General features: G+C 52.3%; 2 protein-coding genes across 2 annotated transcripts; both read left to right on the forward strand.

Moving 5' to 3' along the window:
- Positions 1 to 128: 128 nt before the first annotated feature.
- On the forward strand, positions 129 to 5,045 carry LOC141931282 (oxidative stress-responsive serine-rich protein 1-like). Its single transcript, XM_074843224.1, has 4 exons — positions 129 to 191; positions 829 to 949; positions 2,631 to 2,741; positions 3,400 to 5,045. Exons 2-4 carry the CDS (start codon positions 873 to 875, stop codon positions 4,082 to 4,084), a joined length of 873 nt encoding a protein of 290 aa, XP_074699325.1. The 5' UTR covers positions 129 to 191; positions 829 to 872; the 3' UTR covers positions 4,085 to 5,045.
- A 4,006-nt stretch (positions 5,046 to 9,051) lies between these two features.
- GDAP1L1 (ganglioside induced differentiation associated protein 1 like 1) lies at positions 9,052 to 22,812 on the forward strand. The gene is made up of 6 exons (XM_074842950.1): positions 9,052 to 9,514; positions 12,378 to 12,570; positions 15,958 to 16,131; positions 18,233 to 18,330; positions 18,472 to 18,586; positions 21,410 to 22,812. Exons 1-6 carry the CDS (start codon positions 9,335 to 9,337, stop codon positions 21,751 to 21,753), a joined length of 1,104 nt encoding a protein of 367 aa, XP_074699051.1. The 5' UTR covers positions 9,052 to 9,334; the 3' UTR covers positions 21,754 to 22,812.
- The last annotated feature ends 132 nt before the right edge of the window (positions 22,813 to 22,944 follow it).

A 22,944-nucleotide genomic window follows, 5' to 3' on the forward strand; every position in this document is an offset into this window, starting at 1 on the left:
GCGGGGGCGTGGCCAGCGCCGCTCGCGCACGCGCTCCGTGCAGGGCGGGGGGCGCAGGCTCGGCGGGCAGAGCGCCCGCGCATGCGCGTCCCCGCGGGGCGGTGACGTCACTTCCTGTTGTTGCTCCGCGTCCCCCCCCCTCCCGTTGCCCCCCTCCCGTTGCCCCGGGAGCGCGAGCCTCGGAGGTGGCGGTGAGTGACGGCCCGGGGCGGCCCGGCCACCCCCAACCCCCCGGGGGAGCCGGCGGAGGGGCGGCCGCGGGCCTGGGGAGCGGGGAGAGGCGCGGCGGGGGCAGAGGGGCCTCCGCGGGCCTTCCCGGCGGGGCGGGGGGCGGAGAGGCCCCGGGGGAGCTGGCGGAGCCGTGACAGGGCGCGCGTGGCGTAGGGCCGCGGCCCTGGGAGCTCGAACGTTGCGCTGCCCGCGGTCTCAGAGCGTCCTGGCAACCACGGGCCCGCGGGGGATGCGGCGGCTGCGGGGCCCTGCTGCAGGTCTGGCGGGCGGTGCTTTCCCCGCGCAGTGCGGTGTCACCGGGTGGCGGTGCCCCGCTGTCCCCCGCTCTTTGCCGGGGTCGTGCTCGCGGCTCACGGTGAAGTTACACTGGTTGTCAGACTGTAACATCGTCTGTTCGCCCAGTGGAAAAAAGGCGCTTCGTTATTTCTGACACAGGCTGTGAGTTTGGAGCTCACAGTGAAAAGCCTGGGCCGGTCTGATCAGAAGGCCCTGAGATTGCCCGCGGAAGAACGATCATCCCTTACACGTGTCATTTCAGTTTTGTAGAGACCGTGTGCGTTCAGACCTCAACGTCAGATCCTAATTTCTGTATTTCAGTTTATTCTATATGGCACGGTTGGTTACACACTGAAAGCCCATCAATGGACTTGGAAGCTAAAGATGAAGAGGAAGAGAGTCTGCAGACAGCTTTCAAAAAGCTGAGAGTGGATGCAGCAGGGTAAGTGAGCAACAAAAAAGACCATGTAATTTGATGGGGTTTTATTACATGTTTGTATTGGTTTTCTATTATTTTAAATCTCAAAACAAACGTCATTTGGTGAAAGGTTCCTTACTCTCCAAGAGGAGACAACTGCATCACTTCACATGAAATGCACTCGTTATAACTGTATAATAGGCAAAGCAGCACCTTATTACTGACTAATTTTGACACAGTATCCAACTGAAATTACACAGTGACTGTATGAAAACTTGACTCGCCCAAAGCAGTGAACCCCATCTTAACTGCTGTGGTAGCCAAAGTCACTTTGTGTGATACAGAACTTGTTTTTCCATTCATGTAAATGGTACCATCCTCAGTCACGTTATTAGCCTTTACTGTAGTGCATGAAGATTTGCTTGGAAAGCGTCTGAAGGACAGCACCGTCACTTCATAGCGTGCTGAAGAGCCCACTCTCACTCACTGGAAATCATCAGGCTAAATACGAGCACTGATCGTTTCTGATTTCAGGGGATTTTGTAGAGTAAAATGCCTGCAGGCATTCTTATCCTAAAAACTTATTCCATAACATACTGGGTATACTGATAATATGTAGTATAAGCATCTTCTTTGAAAGTAAGAGTTAATAAAATTATGCAGTCTAACACTTTGTGACGTGGTTTACTTGAAGTCTTTTGGGAATTCACAGACACAAGAGAAGGCTTCTTATTGATAATTAATGTTACCTTGTGAATTCATCTCCATAGCCATTGATACTGCAAACTCATGACTTCCTCTGCATGTTAAGATATATTTTGCTTTGTTACTTGTTTCCTCTGCTTCAGGTTTTCTGTTAAATGTGGAAAAAAACCAGCTGTTCTCGTGACAGGGAACTATGCTTATCAAGCATACCACTTTTGATGTATTACCAGTGACAGACTATGTGGAATTTTGGTTGATTCCTGATGATATCCTCTTAGGCATAAAAAGATCTTGTTTCGCAGACATGTGTTTTGAACAGTTCAAGTCTTGTGACTAATCCCTTAAGATCAACTTTGGGCAGAGTACTTGGACTCTTCTGCTAGAATTTCAGCCTCATTTCTTATGGTTTCCTATCCCATGTTCCAAATCACACATACAGCCATCATAAATATGGATTTGTGCGCTACGGTATTTATATTTGTTGTCTGGACCTCCAGGGACAGATACTTTTTTAATTCCATGTTTATCTGGGAAATTTAATGAGAAATGTAATGAGAAATAGATTAGTAATTTGTCCTTGTCTTTTGTACCTCATCTGTTTCTCCACTGACTCCTCAGCCTGCTGCTATGGGTTCCTGACTTTGCATTTTAGATGAGTAAGAGTCTATCTTTAACAACTATTGTCTGACAAGAACGTTGGGAAGCTGAGTTTACATTCCTTTAATGTGTCATTTTGGTACAAATAGGGCATGACATCAGCCTCTGGGCATTTTGGCCTCCTTTCATTTCATCTCACCTATCTTTAGACACTTGACTGAGGTCAATATAGTAAGAGCAGTTAGATGAATCTCTGGAATATCCTGTTTCTAACCACTGACTATAGTCAAAGCTGCAAACTTAAATGTCTTAGCTAAGCATCTAAAGCAAATGGGCTGAAGCTCGACCTCTGAAGCAGTATGTTCAGGCACTACTGTAACGTGGCATTTCCCTTTTCACTCAGATGTATTGCAGCTCTGTCCATGGGCGATGGGACGATTCTCAGAACACCGACACGAGCAGCCATGGATGGAGCCAAGCAACAGGCTGTCTGCTCAAAGGAAGCGTGGCATGGGTAAAACATACCATTCACTGCGCCGTGCGTGTGTTTCCGGTTTGAGACATTTAACACTTGCATACTCTTTCCAATGAAAGTTGTCATTAGTTGCTTCGACATTTCTTTTCTCTCTTTTCTATTACAAAACTTTACCATAACTGTTTGATACGATGTTTTTTAAGGGGATTTCATCAAAGACTTTAAAAACGATATTACCTCTTCTCTTAGAGAGGGTAGCTAAAACTTTCTTTTCCACTGATTTCCTCAGAGGTCCTTTTATTCAAGTCTTTATATCTTTGCAACCTCTTTCTTGGGTTATTTTATTTCTGAACTGAAATACCTGGATATTCAGTGCGATTCTGCCAGCAGTTCCAACTGATATCCAGGTTTTGCACTGCAGTTCAGTTTGGGATGAAAAAGTGTTGTTTGCTTAACACATAAGATTTGGGAGGAAGTACCCTTAAATAAGGGCTGATTGTATGTGTCTTTCCTTTGGGGGAGCCCCGGTTTCTTCAGACTCCTCCACTGTTCCCCTCACAGACTGTAAGTGACCAGTCACCTGATTTTTCTAAGCAGAACTAAAAAAATGAAAATCTTCTAAAACGTTTTTAGCGAGCTTATTGAGCTGTGATGTAGATTCTGGTTACCTACTTGCTCACCTGTTATAACCCTGCAGGTGTGCGAGAAAGCCTTCCAGAGGGTCGGCAAGAGTCCCACGTCGCAGACGCTCCAAGTCTCCCGTCCTGCATCCTCCCAAGTTTACATATTGCAACATGAAAGCCAACAACCAGCTGAAACACAAAACCCAGGCAGACGCGTCAAAGAGTAGTATCAGTTCAGACATTTTTGTTACAGCAGAACACGGTACGAAGGACAGGCACGATTCTCACTTCGAGGCCAGTGATGACAGAACTGAACCTTTGGAAGCTTTCACCGCCGAAAAGCCTTTGGAGAAGTCAAGAGAGAATTGCCCGACTGTCTCCTCATCCTTTCAAACTAGCTTGCATTCTAGCCAAACCTCAGATTTCCAGTCCTTATCCATGCTTAGCAACGGCAAGCAGTGCCCTTGTACGGACAAGAAATGCCAGTGCAAGCAGTGGCGAACCATGGAAGTGTACTCTTTCTCTGGCTTACGGAGCGTCCTGTCAGAATGCGAAAAGGCAGTCCTAGGAGTCCACGCCCAGTCTCTTCAGAATAGATCCCCTTGTGGGACAGCCTCATCAGGTTCTCCTAGATCTTGTTCTGAGCAAGCTCGAGCCTTTGTGGATGACGTGACTATTGAAGATCTTTCTGGATACATGGAATACTACTTATATATTCCCAAGAAAATGTCTCACATGGCAGAAATGATGTATACTTGAGTGAAAGCAATAGAGAATCCTGAACCAGTGTGATAATGGTTGGGTTAAATGCCTTGTCAGTGCCATGTTTTCACTGTTGTGTGTTTGATCAAATGTTTCTTTGCCTCATACAGTTTAGTTTTCTAATAAAATGAAAAATGGAATATAGTTTCTGAGCTTAGTTCTAAAAAGAATGCACTAAAGTCTCTGAATACCTTAACAAAAAAGCACTGTAGATCAAGTTCCCTTTGTTTTTTGGTTTGTGCTGTGGATATTCAAGCTCTGTATGCTGTTTTCACTAAGTTTTGGCAAAAAAAAAAAAGCCTTTTGGGTTTTTTCTGAAATTTTGCAGTGTTTGGAAGGTTCATTCTTAATGTGTCCCAGTAGTTAGAGAAATGTTTCATAGCTACAGCTCTATCCTCCTCATCCTGCTCTAGAGAGAAGAATGAGAAGGCATTCAGTATTTTGGATAGGAGGAATCTCCTTTCCTTTGAACACTATCTGGCTTTTTTTTTGGTTGGATTAAATTGTGAATACTTCCTCCTCACAAATTTTTTGGGAGGTCCGGAATGTGCGAGTGTGTGCTTGGACCCTTTCATAATCTAACTAGCTCACTCTTAAGCAGTTCTATTTTTCTGCAGATAAGTGAAGTTCTTAGAAGCAAAAATATATTTTGTTATTTGTGCTTTACAGATGGAATAATTTAGGGGGGAGTGAAGCAGGCTAACAGTTTTTCTGGGCCACGCTGTCTTGGAAGTGGAGATTGTGGAGCCATCGATACAGATAGTTCTGAGTATGTTTGATACACAGCAGCGTGGAAATAGGGTAAACAAGAAGTGTGTATCTTACAGGCTTTGTGGTGTAGAGCTATAACATTCCTTCTGATTGAAAATATTGAAATAAAAAATTTTGTTGCTGAGACTTGCATTAATAAATGTTTGTCAAAACCCAGCAAATTAAAGACTCAATAATTTGACTTACACTCATCTCCCCTCAAGACCTTTTTTTTTTAAAAAAAACCAGAAGTCTGCTTTCAGGGTCAGCTGTGCACAAATGCTAAACAACCATGTTTGAGTAAAATACTGCAATTTTTACTTACATGCTTAAAAATTAGTGGTCAGCAAGCCAACAAGTCACAAGCAATTGTATAAAAATAGATGATAGCAGATGCAGACAGTTGGTCTTGTATTCTGTGCTAGGGAAGTCTCAGACATTCTAGATGCTAATCGCTGTCTGCAGATTTTATTCTAATCATCCGTAAAATTTACACTAAGAATCCAGGAAGTTCAGATTTAAAGTTCAAATAAATCCAAGTAAGTTAACATAAGAATACAACTCAAACTTAATTTGCCCTTAAGTGTCATGCAGTTATTTAGCGTGCGGTATTGGCGTATACTCTCAAATTAAATTTAACCAGTTTCTCTATTTTCTCGGGTTGGTACTTTATTGACCCCTTCACCTTCCTCCCAGCACTATCCTGCATACACACACAGTTTTGGTTTTCTTCACTTTCCCTTCATTCTCCCTACAGTAAATCTGGTATAATACCTACCTTGTTTTTAAATGGAAGTATTTAGTAGTAGTTTTCTTTGCTGTTTGTGCTTTTCAAAGGCTATTTCTGCTTCAGCAGAGCATGCCTGCTCATGTTTCTGTTCATGGTTTGGCTTTGTGCCCTCTAAAATAATTTGAAAATTTTGTTGCTAGATGCTAGTTGCTGGTATTTCTCCCTGTTAGAGTCTTGAACCATTACCCTGCCTCTCAGTGAGTGCTGACCTGGAGTCCACGTGTAGGAAGCTGGGGCACAGATCTTTAACATGCACAAATACAGTTATTTAAAACCCGTGTTGGTCATTCCCACTCCCATCTGCAGCTGGAGCCCGACGAAGGGGCACAGTGAGGCTGTTTTCCCCAGAAATGTGGTGTGGCAGCCTGGCTCAAGGTCACCTTGGTGCAGTTGTTTCTGATGTGGAGCACACTCCTGCTCCTCCTTAATAAAGTGGGCAAACACCCCTGAAAGGGTCTAGACCTTGGAGCTGGCGTTACATAGTGATCGGCCACGTTGGAAGAGCACAAGGCCATTTTTCAGTTGTGGAGCAGGACAACGTGCAGCAGATCTGCTGTGTCCAAGGAGAGTGGGGGGATTGGGGAAATCGTGGGGGTTAAACTAGTCCAAGTTTAGGGCTGAGAAGTGAATTCAGATTACCAGAAGGCTGGCTGGGAGGGAAGAGTCTGAGAGCAGTTCCTATGCAGGACAGAAGCAACTAGTACTGAGGGAAGAAGGGGAAAAAGGAGACAGTAATTCAGTGGTTTTGTATTTTGCCTGAATTACCATTTGTGCTAGTGTTTAAGCATGTCTAGTGCTGCCTGCAGCAGAGGAAGCACAGATAGTTGCAGTCAAGAACCCAAAGTATCTGACTTGTAGCAGACATACTAAAACATTGCTGCTGACATTCACATTGCTCAAAGCACCTCTTCTGGGTGAAACGACGAGCTCTAAGAGAGGCCCCAAGCCCAAACTCAGTTTCCTTCAAAGTCTTCCCAGTTCAGCTCACCACTTCACTCCTCTCAGTGACTCAGTGACTCCTGCTTGCTGCCTGCTTGAAACCTCAAGCTTTACTAGCAAATGGCATCTTCTCTGGGAATGCCTGCGCAGCACAATTAGCTTGATTGATGAGCACCAGCGCTCAGCCTCAGAGGTGGCCCGGTACAAGCAGTGCTGAGCACAGCCCTGCCAGCCATACTGCTCCCAGCCTGCTGCTGTACCTGCACCGACAATTCTGGGGAATTTTTTTCTGTCCCTGGGTGCTCTAGGATGTGTTCCCAGTCAATCTACAGAAGAATAGGTCTAAAATATTCAAAGAAAGCACTGGTGAGCTTGCAGCACTCCCAGATCCCACCTCTCTACTTCCTATCTCAGCAGATCCAGGCTGGGGTTTTTTTTTCAATGGCTTCCCTCCACCCCCAGCACTTTACGAGTTACTTGCCTGTCTAGTTTCAGGACTAGTTCAACCAAAGCAGGATGCAGAAGGGCACCCTGGATCAATGACATTTATTTCTCACCTTATAAAAGCCAAACTGAGTCCTAGCTAAGCTTTACATTGGCGGATGCTGAATCAGGCCACCCGGAAAAAATCAATGGAGCTGATTCTACAGGCTGATTTCCACCCCCTCCTTCTAAAACAGGGAAGGTACTTCTGTGCCTGCAAAGTCCCATGACCAACTCTGACTGCCTGCTCTCCCCTCTGTAATGTTTGCATCAGCTCTGAGATGAGACACCCCAGATTGTGCATTTCTGAACCGCCAGCGCCCGCAATCCTGCCCCGATGGCACCTGCCAGGGCTCTGCCAATGCCACCGGGTCCGGCCACACAGCAACCCATGGGGCAGCCCAGCATCGACCCCTTTCACAGGCAGGAAGGCTGGGGACAAGAGCTGGGGATGATCTCAAGGTCACACAAGGTCAGGGCACCCCTAAAGGGTGCTGGCACCAATCCTGCCCCCCAAGCCTTGCTCACTTTAGCAAGACAAAACCCAGCTAAATAAGTGCTTTCAGAGGCACCACGTACCTGCAGGACCCAGAGGGATGAAGCAACTTGACATTTTTTTATTTCTAACAGCGCAGCATTAATTCATCACAAAATATGCCACTAGATGGGGCTTTCTGGACAGCAATCCACAGGAGAGAACTGCTTCTGCTTGGTCAAACGGCTCCGCTCCTTTCCTGAACCCAAAGGTGAAGGGAGCCCCAAAAGATGCTTCCTGGGCAGTGAGGGCTCTCCTGCTGCAGAGCAGAGGACAGGACAGGACCCCGCAATGGGGCAGCTCTTTGTTCAAAGCCTAATTTGCTCCCAGATTGCAGCAGTGGGGGCCACCCCCTGACTTTGCTGGGGAGGGAGGATTGTTTTGGGGGCTGCTGCCTAAGGGGGAAGGCAGGGAGGAGGCAGGGCAGGGCATAGTGCTTCCCAGCCTCACCCCTCCTGCACACCCTTGGGAGCAGGACATCACAACACCAAAGGATTCATTTTCATTTCACAGTTCCCAGAAAATCATTCCTTTCACTATATTCAGGCAGCCAGATACCAGTTTGGCCATGCTCCCTCCCAGTGCTCTTGGGCGAAATGTGCCTCAGTTTCCCCACTTGAACCAGCTCTCCCAAACCTTGCCTTGTTTCCAACCTCATCAGCTCCAGCATGGATGGAGATGGGAGCAACACATGGAGGAGCTGCACCTGCACCCAGAGCCCTCTGGCAGCCCAGAGATGCGAGCTGGCTCCCTGCGCCTGCAGAGTCCTCACCTCCACCCTCTCCTGGACCTGCCCCTGCGACACCCATAACCAGGCTGGTTTTACCCCCTCCTGGCACTGGCAGCTAGTCCCATGTGTGGGAAATTATCTCTGGACTGCCAGATTGTTGACGATGGAGCGTGATGAAGCCAAGTGTCATTAAACACAGGCCCAGATGTCCAGGTCACCGTGTCCAGAAAGGTGTCATCTGCCTACATGCGTTTGCCTGCAGACCTCGGGGTGATGCTCATAGTGCCCGGAGAGCAGCAGCTCCAGAAGCCCCAGCACTCTCCGAGCAGCAATTGCGACACAGCTTGCTAATTCTGTAAATAACCCCCAACCATGCCTGCTTTGGTGCAGGAGGGCTTGTCTGGTTTGGCCCGGCACCCCGAGGCTCTGGTACACAGCGAGGGCTCTGGGGCTCTACCCCAGTACAGGCTACATAAAACCCATTAGGCAGTAATTAATCTTTCTCTCCAAAAGTCACTGAATACCTTTAAAGAGCCATTGCTGCTTCTTTCCATGAAGGTTGCAAGGCAGGCGAGACACTTGCTAGATATTTTACAGCCAGTATCCATCAATGTAGCTATTTATTACATATCTGCCATATCTAAACCAGTCAAAAAAAATCTTAATCTCTGCTGCAAAATATTCCTAAAGAGCCGCAGGGGTTGGAGCTGCCCCGGATTGCCGAGCTGGCAGGCAGGCAGGCAGCAGGAGCCTCCACTGCTGACTCGCCTATTGAAGTGATGCCTGCACGTTTCCGTGGGAGCCCCGCCACGAGCGGGGACGGGCTGCGATTTCACCCACACCACGGCCACTGCTGCCACCATCCTCTCCTGTGACCCCCGGCGCCCACCGCCCTGCGCTGCCCACCCCAGCCGGGGAGATGGAGCTGCCCCGGGAGTGATGCTGCTGGCAGGAGCCCATGTGATGCTGGGCTAGTGCTGCTCGCTCCCTCGTCCCTCTCCCGCTCGCTCGCAGGCTGTCATGGCGACTCCCAATAATGTTACTCCCACCAACTGCAGCTGGTGGCCCATCTCGGCGCTGGAGAACGACGCAGGGAAATCCACGGAGGGGGAGGAAAATCAGGACCCGACAGACCCCGCTCTCAAATCCCAGGACAGATTGGTTTTGTACCACTGGACCCAGTCCTTCAGCTCGCAAAAGGTAAAAAAATAATCGCTCGGCTGGGTTCCTGGGGAAGAATCACCTCCAGTCCCCAGGGCATCCCCTTGCCTCGGGAGGATGGATGCACTCGTGGGGAGAGCGAGGGGCTCGTCCCCTGGGCTGGTGGGGGCAGCAGTGCGTGGCTGGGCAGCCCTTTTGTACCTGAGGTTCTGCGTTTTAACAGCATCTGCCTGGGGAGGCGATGGGGGGGGGGGCTCAGCCAAATCCTGCTTTTGCTTTGGGATCGCGGCTCGCACCGGGAGCCGCCTCGGCTTTGTGTTCGCTCACAGCCCCACTCTGGCATGGCCAGGAGCACAGACAAAGGCTGAGCCAGGCCCTGGGACCACCCTGCTGCCAGGAGAGGGGGAGGCAGCCCCCGAGCCAGGCTCCTTCCAAGGAGCAGACCCCAGCACGCAGCGACGATTTAACCCTGACATTGCAGCAGCGCCCTGGAAATCCTATTCCCGAAGTGCCCCAGTTCCATGCAAGGCTCATGGAGCTAAACAGTGAGAAATCACATTTTCCAGACAATAGTAAATGCTCATTTTTCAGCACAGTGGCTGTATAGCAAACTCGACCTTCTCCTCCCAGCCCCAAGCCCCCCCCATCATTCCCATGCCATTAATATTACATGGGGAATGGGATATTCAGAGGGGTGGTGGGGACACAAAGTTCCCCGGGTGCAAGGGTGCCCTCGAGCCCTGCAGCCCAGGAGGCAGAGACGCCCATTCCTACTTGCAGGCACAAAGGAAGGGGAGGATGCCCAATGCAGCAGGGTGGCTGCACATGGTCTGCCGTTGGCAGCAGGTGACTAATGGGCTTCTGGTCCGCACCAGCGAGGGATGCTCGTGCCCAGCTCACTGTTACCTTTTGTCCTGCTCGTTTGGTTGCTGACAGCAGGGAGGCAGTGGTTAAGGCACTTCTTGTACAGGGTTTCCTACAACCAGCCTCACCTTTGTGGGGCTGGGGACAGGGCAGGGCACACCTAGAGCCACAGCACCGCTGCTACGTCAGCTCCGGCACCGCTTCAGGCTTTGCTTTTGAGGTCACTTGCAAGGGAACAGCGTTTGCTGGAAGGCAGATGAGCACAAGCTGGCTTGATGGACATCGCAGGGCGGGGAGTGGCAGGGGCTGCATGGGACCCCCCTGCACAAGAGTTTTTCTCAGAGCCGCCTGCGGGCGAAGCTTTTCCTGCTCTGCCCCGGGAGCTGCTTGGAACCACCCTCCACTACACTGGGGCTGTTTGTGGGAGGGATCCTGAGCTCCCACCAGGATCTCGCCCTCCCTACAAAGGGATTTTTGGAGGTTTACAGCCAGCGTTGGATTTTTACACAAGATGCCTCATGGTAGCTGTGCTGGTTCCTCGGGGACCCGCTGGGGGGTCCAGGCACATTCCATAACCCCTGCTGGGACCCCTCCTTGGGGCTACCCTGGGAGCTGAGACCTCCTGTCTGGCAGCTGCCTCCTGCTAGGCCTTCGGCCTTGGCTCTTAATAGTAGAACAGGGAAGCACAGGGAGTTTGGGGACAGATGCCCTGGGTGGTCCTGCCCAGGGTTTATCCATCAGCTGAGAGGAAAAGGCTGAGAGCAAGTTGCAGTTGAGGGACACAGGCTTTCTTTGTCTGACTTTAAAAGAAAAAATTCATTTGCCAACCCTGTAAATAATTAATGACTAATTCCCCAGGGACTCTGAAGTACTCAGAGAAATGCTTATATTTGTTAAGTTGTATTTTTAGCCGCTGCTAGTTGGAGGAAAACAAAAGCTTTTCCCTCATTCAGTGGTTCTGTAAAACGTGGCTGTTTCACATCCCCTGAGGGAGGGGTTTTTTTTCGCCTGTTTGACATACTTAGTTCATAACAGTCAGGATTTTATAACCCAGAAGCCTAAAATGCCATCCCTGGGTGCATATTCAACACCATCTCAAGCACAGAGCAAAGCAGCAGGATCAGCCCTGAGGGCTGTCTGTGGGCAATGGGGATGGGGATCATGCCCCACATCCAGTCCTGCTCCTGCCTCCTCCTGCCCCCCAGGCCCCTGGCCTCAGCTTTCCCACCCATGGGACGGGTGGGTGCCACCCCAGCGGTGCCACTCGCCGGCCTGGTGCTGAAGGAGGGCAGCGGCAGGGGAAGGCAGCAGGTTTGACACAAGAGGTGTGAAGGTGGTGGGTGATGTCCCCGGGCTGGCGGCAGCATGGAGCAGGAGAGATGCTGTGTGGAGGCTGCTTGAAACCCTCCATGAAACAGAACCTTTTCCCTGCTCAAAACATGCCCAGCAAAGCCATTGCCCACCCCCAAGCATGGAACGTACCTGAGTTAGCATCCAGGCCTCCTTCAGCCAGGCTATAGCACCCACTGGGTGCAAGACATAGCATTGCTGCAACCTCTGCTTCCTCCTCTTCTTCTTCCTCCTCCTCCTCCTCCCAGTGTGCTGGGCTATGCTGGGACCCACAGCAGCACCACTGATTCCCCCCCGCTGGGGAGCTGCCAACCTCTCTCCACCTGCTGCCAAGGGGTGGGCTTGCAGCTCGCCAGCACCCCAGCCCCTCCACCTGTCACACTGGCCACCAGCGACCAGAGCGAGGATGGTCCATGATCCAGCAAAGTTAGGGTGGGCTTGGGTCTCCTTCATTTGCTGGGAAGGGAAATCCTCACTTGGCTGCCTGGATATTGCAGCTGCTCCATGCCAAGAGCTGCTTGGCTTCTGGCAGGACAAGCATCTGTCATGGCACATTGCTGTGCTTAAGAGGCAGGGGAGGGCCAGGAAGTGTGATGGGTGGTGGTGGGACTCTTGGGGTGCTTCGAGGGCTCTTGGGGCCAGCTTGGTGCATGAGGCTGAGCCCTTTCTCCCTGGCCTCTTGCCCCAGGTGCGGCTGGTGATCGCGGAGAAGGGGCTGCCCTGCGAGGAGCGGGACGTCAGCATGCCTCTGATGGAGCACAAGGAGCCCTGGTTCATGCGCCTCAACCTGGGGGAGGAGGTGCCCGTCATCATCCACAGGGACAACATCATCAGTGACTACAACCAGATCATCGACTACATGGAGAAGAACTTCACTGGAGGTAAGGGGGAGGGCTGTGTCTCAGGGAAAACTTGGGTCTAATCCAGATACTGTTTGCCAAATGCACTCACTTTGTCCTGTAAAGTTTCAGCTTTATCCCAGAAGAGCAGCAAGCCACCAGCCTTCCCCAGACTTTTAAATTTTCCCATGAAAATAAAGGATTTCCAGCAGAAACCCCCAAATGTCTCTTGGAAATGCTGCTAGGGGACTCTGGGCCCCCCCTTTTTCAGCTTTGTTGGCCACAATCCCAAACTGGACCGTTTCCCTCTGTCCCTGTGGTGCATGGTGACATCTCACCAGAGCTGTGGCTGGGGCACAACCCATGGGAATGCTTCTGGGTTTAGTCACCTTTGTACTTTGGCCTTGTGTAATGGTGTAAAAACCCCAGTAACTCCCTGTAAGAAGCCTCACTGAGAGAAGGTGGATTTGAGCTGGGTGCTGCTGCCCCTCTCCCCTTCCTTGATGAGCCCTGTGCCACCAGCCGTGGGCAGGGGACCCTGCCATCCCTGGTGCCACAGAGAAAACTGCCTCTTTAAAGTCAAACAAAGCCAGCAGTGCTGGGGACCATGGGAGGATGATGTGACACAAACCCAGAGGAAGGGACAACCAGGAAAGAGAAGCTCGTATTCCCCCCAGAGCAGGGCTGCAGTCAGCAGCCGGCCAAGCCCAGCGCACCAGGATGCTGAGGCGGCACTCGAAGGTGGCTGTTTGCACGGGCACTGCGGCAAGCAGCCTCTCCCCGTATCTCATGTCCCTTCACCCTCATTTCCCCAAACCTGCAGGCTGTCAGGCTGGGATGCTCCACTGAGGAGGCTTCAAAGCTGAGCAGGGAGCTCGGGCTGTGCCATCACGATGTTCGCCCCAGCATCCATCCCCCTTGCAACAGAGACATCAAAAACATCTCAAAATAGCTCCCGAAGCAAGGGCGTCTTGCCAGCTCAGCTGCTGTCCTCTCCCGGCCCCGCTACGGTGGTGCTGCTCGTCAGAGGCATGGTGCTCGCTCACCGCACCGGCGGGGCAGTGGGACGGGATCGGTCAGGAGGAGCCTGCACCGGCAGCAGGTCCCAGGGAATGGTGGCCCTTTTCCTGCCAAGGGGCAGTGGGGAACATCACTCCTTGTCCCCACACTGCGCAGCAGCTTCACCCGGTCTCTGCGAAGGGCAGGTGGTCCAACATATGTGACAACAGGCTGTCCCCAGCGGGAGGGAGACACAGCTCTGCCCGTGCACTGGGAAATCCTATCGTTGAGATTTTCCAGTCAGGTGCAATTTCTTACATTTTCACTGAGAAATGGAGAGGGGAAGCTCCAGGGAAGAGCACTCAGAGCATCACTCCCTGCTGCATGCTCTGCCCCAAGCCATCGCCCACCAATGCTAGCTGGAAAAAGCATTAGGATGCCACAGCCCGAGGGGAATCACCCACCTTGCAGAAAGATGCAGAGCTTGAAAATGCCTTTATAAGAAGGTATATACACCGAGTTATGTTTTCCCCTGGGCTGGGAGCATGGCCTTTTACAGGTGCTTACACACACCCTGAGGGTCAGCTATCACCAAAGGGTGGTGTGATGAACAATGTTTTCCTTTCCCCAGAAAGCAGTGAATAGTGCCAATAACCTTTGGGGGTGCTTCTCACTAGGTCAAGGCCCAGCAGTGCCAAGAAATCACTGATGGGTTGGCTGGTGGCAGTGCATCTCAGAGCCTGGGCAAGGGGCTCCTCCCAGGGCTGCGCCCCCAGCCCCATCCTGCAGAGCCTCCCCTCATCCCACTTTTGCACGGCCCATCACTTGCTGACTATATACAACAGCAGCCCATACATACAGGTCTGCCATGGCATGCAAAGGCAGGGCGAGCATGATCCCACCAAAAAGCCTCCCTGGGATGTGCTGAAGGACACGGGCCAGCAGCCAGCACGCTGCTATTTCATTGTGGTTGCTCTGTCTCGCTGCCGGACAGGGCAGTCACTCTGGATATGCTGGTTTCCAGCCTTGGCCCCAGCCTGTCGAGTGCTGGCCAGGAGCCCTGTGGAAGGAGCACACATGCTATAGGTCAGTTATTATTATTTCATTCAGCCGGTCGCTTTTCTCAGATGGAAAATCCCCACTTGGAGAGCTGGAGCTGGGGCAGCATGGGCAGCGAGCAGCCTGTGGGCAGGGAGGAGCTACCGAAACCTCCCTTCACTCAGGGGACGGTAATGCTGATGCCCATCGGTCAGAAGAAGTTTATGGAACCTACCAGCCGAGACAGCCCCGAATCAGAGCTGTTAGGAGGTTTGCAATACAGGAGCTCCCAAAATTTCCGTGGCTCCTGTCCAGCCGCAGGTGCCGGCAGGCGTGATGCTGCCTGGCCCAGGGCAGAATGAAGTGCGTCCATGCCGGGTGGGCATCACCAGGCTGTGCCCACAGCCTCGCTCCTGCCGCCGGCAGTGGGGCCGGGCAGAACTGTCATTTCAGGCCTTTAATTAAGGAGCCGTGTTGGCTACATCTGCCAAAGTCTTTCTGCCGATGCACCTTAACTCAGCCTGAGACACCAGCATACGGTGAGCCCTGCACTGCAGACAGCGTGTGGGCAACAGGGTGTACCAAGCCTGGTGGTAAATTTACTCACTACCTATTAACTGCTACCTGAAAACGCCATAAACATTTATGATCCCATAAAAAAATGGACTTGATATTCTTGGGGGAGACAAGAGCAACATTTCGCTCCTTGTGGTGTCATCTGCTGTGTATTTTGAGCTGAAAGTGTAATAAAAAGAGCAGGATACAAACTGCCATCTGCAAAAGATTAATAAAACTCAACAAGGCGAGGGAGGTGCTGAGCCGGCCAGGGTGAGGGATGCTCCTGCAGCTGAGGCACCGGCTAAGCGCAGAGGGAAGATGCACCAGGCTCCTTTGGTCATCTACCTCTTGATTACCCATTTTGAATGGGATCTTCAGGGAAGCCCAAGAAAACTAGGTGCCTCACTGCCACTGGTGTAACGAGTGTGTAACTCAGGAGATCCCAAACTCAAATCTCCATGTTTTAGCTCTTTTCTGCAGAATAGGAAGATTTTGTTCCCCTTCTAAAAGATGTGAAACCACAGTGTACAAATTCAGGGGCCACAGAGATGAAGGGCTTGCTACCCTGAGCTCCTGGGGACACAGGGGCTGCGGGGCTGGGTACTGACATGCGTACACATCCCCGTGGTCCTGTGGGCTTGCCTGTCTCTGGGCACGGGCTGGACGCACTCCTGGCCGGGACAGGCAGTGGGGAGGGGGCAGAGACAAGCATGGGCTATGGTTTTGAGTCCCTGCTCAGAGGTACCTCAAGCCAGGACTGCGCACTGGTGTCCCACACAGGCTAATGAGCCACTCATGAGCATCCCCTTAACCGCTTTCGCTTTGCCCTCGCAGAAAACGTCACGCAGCTGATCCCCGAGCCGGGCAGCCTGCTGCACTCGCGGGTGCTGCAGTACCGGGAGCTGCTGGACTCGCTCCCCATGGATGCCTACACGCACGGCTGCATCCTGCACCCCGAGCTCACCACCGACTCCATGATCCCAAAGTACGCGACCGCTGAGATCCGCAGTAAGTCACCCCTCCAGCGGGGCTGCCCAGGGCTGCTGCCAGCACGACGGCTCTCCCAGCCCTTGCTTTAGGCTCAGTTTGGCTCCGCAGCCCCGCCAGCCACCCTGCTCTTGCTCATCTCTGCTTTCCACCAATGCAGGCAGGGACAGAGCTGGGAAATGGCAAAACACAGCTAATCTGGGAGCTGCAGGTACCCTGCAGAGGCTTCCTAACCCCAGGGGGTGTCTGGGCTCCCACAGGCCAAGCACACTTCTCACCCAGCTCTTTTTGAGGCACATGAATTTTCTCCCTCTCCTGCACGTCCCCTCTCCCTCCAATAGCTCTAAGGGCAAAGGTGGGAGAGTACAGCCAGATTGAGTTGCAGATAGTGGATGAATCGGCATGACTGTGTACCTGACCTTCAAGCGCTCATGAAACATTGACAATGCTTAATATAACTCAATGGCAAGGATTGCTCCTGGAGAGAGTCCCTTGCCAGAGAAGTGACCTTGTTGGGAGGGCACTGGCATGCCCCACATCTCTCCCCTCCTTTAGGCCCCAAGCAGCGCATGTAGCAAACACCATTCCCCCTGCACTGTCCCCTCAGCTGCCTGGGTCACAGACGGTCCTTCTGAGATGGGCTGCATTCAGGCACAAAGAGAAACAGGCTGTTCCTGAGGTGTATCTCATGGTCTGCCTTGTCTCTGCTGGCACCCTGCACAGGCGGCTGTTTCCATGTCACCAAGTGTCACCTCCACCTCAAGATCTTGGGCAGATGTAGGGTGCAGAGCCCGTCGTCTCCCCAAAGGGTCCTTCTACAATGGCTTCAGACCCCGTCTGCCTTGCATCACCTACCCAGCACTCTGCCAAAGTCCTTAAAAATATCTCCCAGTCCAAACCTCCTCCTGGCATTTTTCCCAAGCCATTGCAAAGGAGGGGCTATGGGCAGGACGGTGCCCCAGTGCTGGTGGTGCCCTTCCACCCCAGCACATCCCCAGCACATTCACCCAGGTGATGACTCGGCTGCCCTGTTGCAGTGGGTGCCAAGGCAAATCCATGTAGCTGTGTCCCAAGCAGAGGGCGAACCAAGGGCCAGGATCTCCCAAGGGGAACAAAACCAGGGTGATATCCAGGTTTCCCTCTGAGTTACAACCCCAGGAGCACTGGCTTGGAGCCTTAGTGAGCATGAGCTTCAGGGCTCATGGTGGAAAACAGGGACTTTCACCATTTTGTGTCAGCATACAGCCTGCTGCTGGCTGCCTCCCTGGCCAGCCCTGGCACCTCCCACACCCATGCATCAGCATAGCCAAGCCCTTCTTGGAGGGAACAAGGAGGGAGAGACAGATGGTCCCTGGCAGGAAGAGATTAGCCCAGCTTCAGGTAATTTATGTTGTCCCTAAGGTGTTACTCTGCATCTCGTATTCTCTTCTTCCATTTACTCTGCTCTTTCCCCCCATTAGCTCCCTTACACAAAGCCCTTTGCATCCTCCCCATGCGCTGGGAAGGAGGAGGGTGGGCATCTCTCCCATGCTCATGATGGTCTCCACACTACCAAATTGCACCCCCAGACACTGAGCCAGGGCAGGACAGCTTCATTTGGGAGGGAGCATCCCCTCCTGTGCTGCTCTGCACACACACCCACGCGTGGCAGCTGGCTCAGACATCCCAAAGGATCGACGGGATGCTGGGGATGGAGCTGCAGGAACCAGGTTATGCAGAAGCTCAGGGAAGTTCTTAAAACAGTAAGACACAGAGAGAGACAGAGATATGCTGGCACCTCCAGTATGAATTCAGCAGAGGAATGAAGAGCTGAAACCCCCCCTGAAACCCACTCGCCATGGCCAGGGAGGGGGATCTGCCGTACCCCACAGCCAGTGCTGCCATGCCATGAGCAGATGCCACATGCCCTTAGGAGGATGTGCAATGCCCCAGCCACCTGCCCATACGGCAGCGGGGCAGCAGCAAACCATGAATATTGGCCTATTTTAGCTCTCCAGGGTGTTTTCTTGGTGCCCACAATGCTATTTTGCATGCAGAATGAGGTGCTTTGCTGCTGGATGCAAGGTCATCCTGATGCCTGCCAAACACAGCCCCCCCAGCCCCTCTGTCTCTCTCCCCCCAGGACATTTAGCTAACGCCAGCACGGAGCTGATGAAGCTGGACCACGAAGAGGAGCCGCAGCTATCAGAGCCCTACCTCTCCAAGCAGAAGAAGCTCATGGTAAGTGGGTCAAAGACACGCACACCTCTGGCATTGGATCTGCCATGGGCACCTGCTGCCTCGTGTCCCTGCACAGTTGCAGGGACACTTGTCCATCCATCCGTCCATCCATCCCCCATCCTAACCCCGCTCTCCACCCAGGCCAAGATCCTGGAGCATGACAACGTAAACTACTTGAAGAAGATCCTTGGTGAACTGGGGATGGTGCTAGACCAGATCGAGGCCGAGCTGGAGAAGAGGAAACTGGAGTACCAAGGTAGGCACTGGGCTGCATTATGGGGTGTTTTTTCATATGAGGCTGAGGTGGAACACCGGCAACAGCCGATGCCTTCACACCTGATGAATCCCCCACGGTACAACCACCAGTGTGTCATTGCAGCCGTGGTCTTACTAACCCCGGGCAAACAACCCCTGCTCCTGGGAGCCTCTGCACCCCTTGCCACAGGGGACAGCAGGACCCCTGTCCTCATGGCTGCTCTGTGGGAGCTCCAAAGTTATCCCAGGGCGGTGGCAGGTCCCCTCCGGCCCAGCGAGGGGCTGCCAGTGACTGATGCCCTGGCTGATTCAGGAAGAATCGGGCTGGCCCCCGGTTGTTGCACCATGAGGAGCCCAGACTGACAGATGCAGGGCTGGGGACGTGTCCTGCAGCCAAGCCCCCCCTTGGGTCTTGGCTGCAGGACCCGCAGGACAGGTCTGCGGCACATCCCAGTGGAGTGTGGGCAGGGAAACCTGATGGGAATTTGAGGGGCCCTGGAGGGGTGGGAGCCTTTACAGGACCTGCGTCAAAGGCCAGCAGGTGGGAGAGAGTGACACCAGCCATCCCTGACATCAAATACATACTGCTGGGTGCCCGCCGAGAGCCACCCTGATGCCCTGGCAGACAGGGATGCATGGGCACAGCTGGGCATCGCTTATCTTGCCGTCACCCCAGGATGACGCCGTCATCCTCTCATCCCCGCTGCCAGCGGCCTCCTAACCCCAGCCCCGGGATGGCTGGTAGCTGCCAGTACCACGGTGCCAGATCCAGAGCAGAACCCAGACGCAGTTAATCAGGGGATGACCCCACAGCTGCCCCTGCCCTCGGGGCCGGCCTCAGCCATGGGGAGCCATGCGTCATGCTCGGGGCAGCACTGAAGGGCCCTTGGAGGTGCCAAGGTTGGACCCTGCAGGGCACCAGGTTGGGGATTTGCTGAGAGCCCTGCTGCATTCACAGCAGCACCCTGTGTTGCCTTAATTGCCTCCAGTGAACACCCTCATTAATTGTTCTGAGAGCTGGGCTAGCTCAGCAGAGTTCAGCCTAATGAGGTGCCCTGGGAGGATGTCCCGGGCACTTGGAGCAGAGGGGTGGCTGCTGCCAGCGCCCAAGTGCTCCCCTGCCTTTGGTCCTTGGGTGCTGCTCCTGCCCTCTGCTTCGGGCACCCGAACTCCCCCCACAATGACCACAGCCAGGTCAGGATCTCAACAGCGGGCACAAGCACCAGCCCTTTGGCAACTTCCCAGGAGCCGCAGTGCAGTAGCTCTCCTCCCACGCAGCCCAGGCTGCCAGCCCAACACGCAGCGATGCAGGCAGGGCAGGGCAGGCAGGAGGAGGGTGGAAGATGCAGCAGGAGCACAGGGCAACCCCCTGCCACAGGCACCCCATTTGGCTGGGACAGGCTGGTCCAAATTGGGGCTGCTGCAGATGCAAAGAGGGCGAGTTGCCCTCGTCTGTGCTTCTGCCCCACCTTGGCACTGGGCAGGGGTGCAGGGGGCTGGGGCACCTCACAGCTGGGTCCAGACCTCAGCAGCAAGGTGCAAGTCCAGAGCCAGGAGGGGTAGGACTGGATCACGGCTCTCTCCCAAAGTCACCATCCTCACATGCGCTTTGTCCTTTCCCTGCAGCGGTGCCTGGGAGCGAGGCAGCCACCTCAGCCCCATTTCCTTACCTCTGAGCTGAAGCACCGTCAGGGTCCCCATAGCACCCAGGAGGCTCTGGCTGCAGCACCCTCACAATTCATTAGTCACTGAAAACATTTATTGACTAATTAGGCACAGGCAATCTGTCCACTTGGGCTGTGCCTCTAGCAGGATTAGGCAGGCTGCCAAGCGGCTACAATTGAGGGTTGCTAATTACCAGTAATTCCCCTGGCCTGGCCCTGCAGGCAGCCCTGCAGCCCCAGCGCCTGTGCAGGGGTGCCATAAAGGTGCCACTCTCTCCCTCCCAAATACAACAGCCAGAGGGCAAATGGAAGAGCCCCAGAATTAAGGATTTGGTGCAAAGCCAGGGGCTCAGCCTTTGTGCCCTTCTGCCGTTCTTCCTTACTATCCTGGCCTGAGCCTGCTTCTTCCAGCCTAAAAACAGCTTGGTTTATTCCTGGACATCTCTCTGGTGAGGTTATTTCCAGGGTCACCTCTTATCAGGGGTTGTCAATGCTTTGGTGCCTTTCCTCACACCCAGCATTCACACCGAGCTCTGGCTCTTGGCACAGACGTGCTGCAGTTTTGGGTCCTGGAGCAGGGTCCCTGCTGCAGGAGAGGGGACAGAGGCAGGACCTCCCCGACAGCACACAGGGAGAGCAGCCAGGCCGGGCCAGCAAATGTGTTTGATTCCTGAGGATTTCTTACATCCCTGAAATAGGACAAGTTAACATGACACTCCTGAAACAGTTCCCAGTGCAGCCAAGGACAAACGCTGCTGCTGTCCCCGAGCACAAACACAGCAGAAGGGGTCACTGCACCACATCTTCCTTCAAGGGAGGCCAAGGGCCCTTTGCCAGGGACCTCCTGGGTATGGGAGAATGACATCTCCTGTTGCTCTTGACTTGGGAGAGAGGCAACAGAGACGTTCTGCCGACAGCAATTTGTACCTTCATGTGGGCTATAAATGATCGCTTCACATTCTCAGCTTGGTGGCCCCACATATCCTCCATCACATAACCTGGTAGATGTGGTCTGATCTCTTGGGACATCAGAGAGTCGAGAGAAAACACCCCAGGTGTAATACAAATGCTCCTGCCTTTGTGGATCTTTTGAGCAAGCCTTTAGGTGGCCACCCAAGGGTTTCTTCTTACTCTACTTGCTCTGTCGCTTCTCTCTCCAGGGCAGAAGTGTGAACTTTGGCTCTGTGGATGCGTCTTTACTTTGGCTGATGTCTTGTTAGGAGCTACCCTGCACCGCCTCAAGTTTCTAGGACTCTCTAAGAAATACTGGGAAGATGGCAGCAGACCTAACCTACAGTCCTTCTTTGACAGGATACAAAAACGCTTTGCCTTCAGGAAAGTTTTGGGAGATATACATACCACGCTTCTCTCTGCAGTGGTACCCAACGCCTTCAGGCTGGTCAAGCGGAAACCTCCCTCCTTCTTCGGAGCCTCCTTCCTGATGGGATCTCTGGGGGGAATGGGGTATTTTGCCTATTGGTACTTAAAGAAAAAATACATCTAGTGCTGGCTGCTTGATGTTTAGTTTGGTGTCTCTGTGCTGTGTGAAATTATGATGAAGCCTCAGTAACTGTAATGAAATTTGAAGCAAGGTAATGAATAATTATGTTGTTTAATGTAACATTCCGTAGTCTAGAAGTAGAAACGTATACTGCAAGGAAATAAGACAACAACAACAACAAAAAAATGCATCAACTTGTAAATGCCTTTTTTAGGTTTAAGTATTCAACTCCAGCGAGAGGCTCAGGGGTTCACGGGCTCAGCCGTGCCCACCGGGAAGCGACGCCACCTCCGGCACCAGCCAGCTCCAGTGGGAGAGACGGGAACCCCAGGAAGTTTCCCAACACCCAAGTTAACTAATGGGACTCAGATACTTGGTCCTGTACGTTTGTGTTTCCAAATTGTTCACCGGCCACATTTCACACATGCAGGTAGTGGGGACTTTCTTCTTCTAGAAGGCGTTGTGTTGTTGTGCTTGGAGGCTTTCCTGAGAGCAGGGTGCAGTAGCTGGTCACAGTCAAGGTGGATTTGTGTTCTTCAAATATCCATTTTTTAAATTATTTTCATTAAAAGGAATATTTTTTATTGAGCTGCTCTTAGAATGTATCCACTTTCTACGTCTGGTTTTGGTGGGCTTTTTTTTTAAAGAATTTAACGTCTGTCTTTAACTGCCGCACTTTTTTCCTGAGGTAAATCATTTTGACTTCCATCCTGAATTTTAGCACATGAAGGAGATTATTGTTTTAAGCCTTTTGGCTCTGTCTCTTGAGTTTTCCTTCACGGATTTGCAAAGCATCTTTCACTGACTGAGCATATCTGGACTCTGAAAAAAGTACGACCATTTTCAGAACTTTTCAGCACTTTCCTGAAGGCACTTTGGCTTTCTCTTCCATCGGGGGCTCTTTTCTGTCATTTCCTCGCTGTGTGTTTTCTTAGAGACACTTTGCACAGAATCACATTGATGACTTTCTTGTGCCTTTTGCATGTTGGAAAGAATAATGGGCCTCACTGCTACTCATGCTTTGAAAACTGAGATCCTCAATAAACCATATGGGAGGAGTAACTGCTTCACATTTCTAAATGTGTTCAACATCCTTCTAGTCTTACCTCAAAGCATGCCAAAGGGCAGAGGGATGTGCAGGTGGTTTGTGCTTTTTCTCATGTACTGCATTGGTATAAAAATCTCATGGAAACA

Source organism: Strix aluco, chromosome 17 (genome assembly GCF_031877795.1).
Source record: "Strix aluco isolate bStrAlu1 chromosome 17, bStrAlu1.hap1, whole genome shotgun sequence".
Taxonomy (NCBI): Eukaryota; Metazoa; Chordata; class Aves; order Strigiformes; family Strigidae; genus Strix; species Strix aluco.

Bases quoted from the DNA above. Each gene is read 5' to 3' on its own strand.
- GDAP1L1 (XM_074842950.1), top strand. From the start codon at position 9,335: ATGGCGACTCCCAATAATGTTACTCCCACCAACTGCAGCTGGTGGCCC. The intron at 18,331-18,471 runs GTAAGTGGGTCA...CTCTCCACCCAG, and splicing joins CCAAGCAGAAGAAGCTCATG to GCCAAGATCCTGGAGCATGA. The intron at 18,587-21,409 runs GTAGGCACTGGG...TTCTCTCTCCAG, and splicing joins GAGGAAACTGGAGTACCAAG to GGCAGAAGTGTGAACTTTGG.
- LOC141931282 (XM_074843224.1), top strand. From the start codon at position 873: ATGGACTTGGAAGCTAAAGATGAAGAGGAAGAGAGTCTGCAGACAGCT. The intron at 950-2,630 runs GTAAGTGAGCAA...CTTTTCACTCAG, and splicing joins CTGAGAGTGGATGCAGCAGG to ATGTATTGCAGCTCTGTCCA. The intron at 2,742-3,399 runs GTAAAACATACC...ATAACCCTGCAG, and splicing joins TCAAAGGAAGCGTGGCATGG to GTGTGCGAGAAAGCCTTCCA.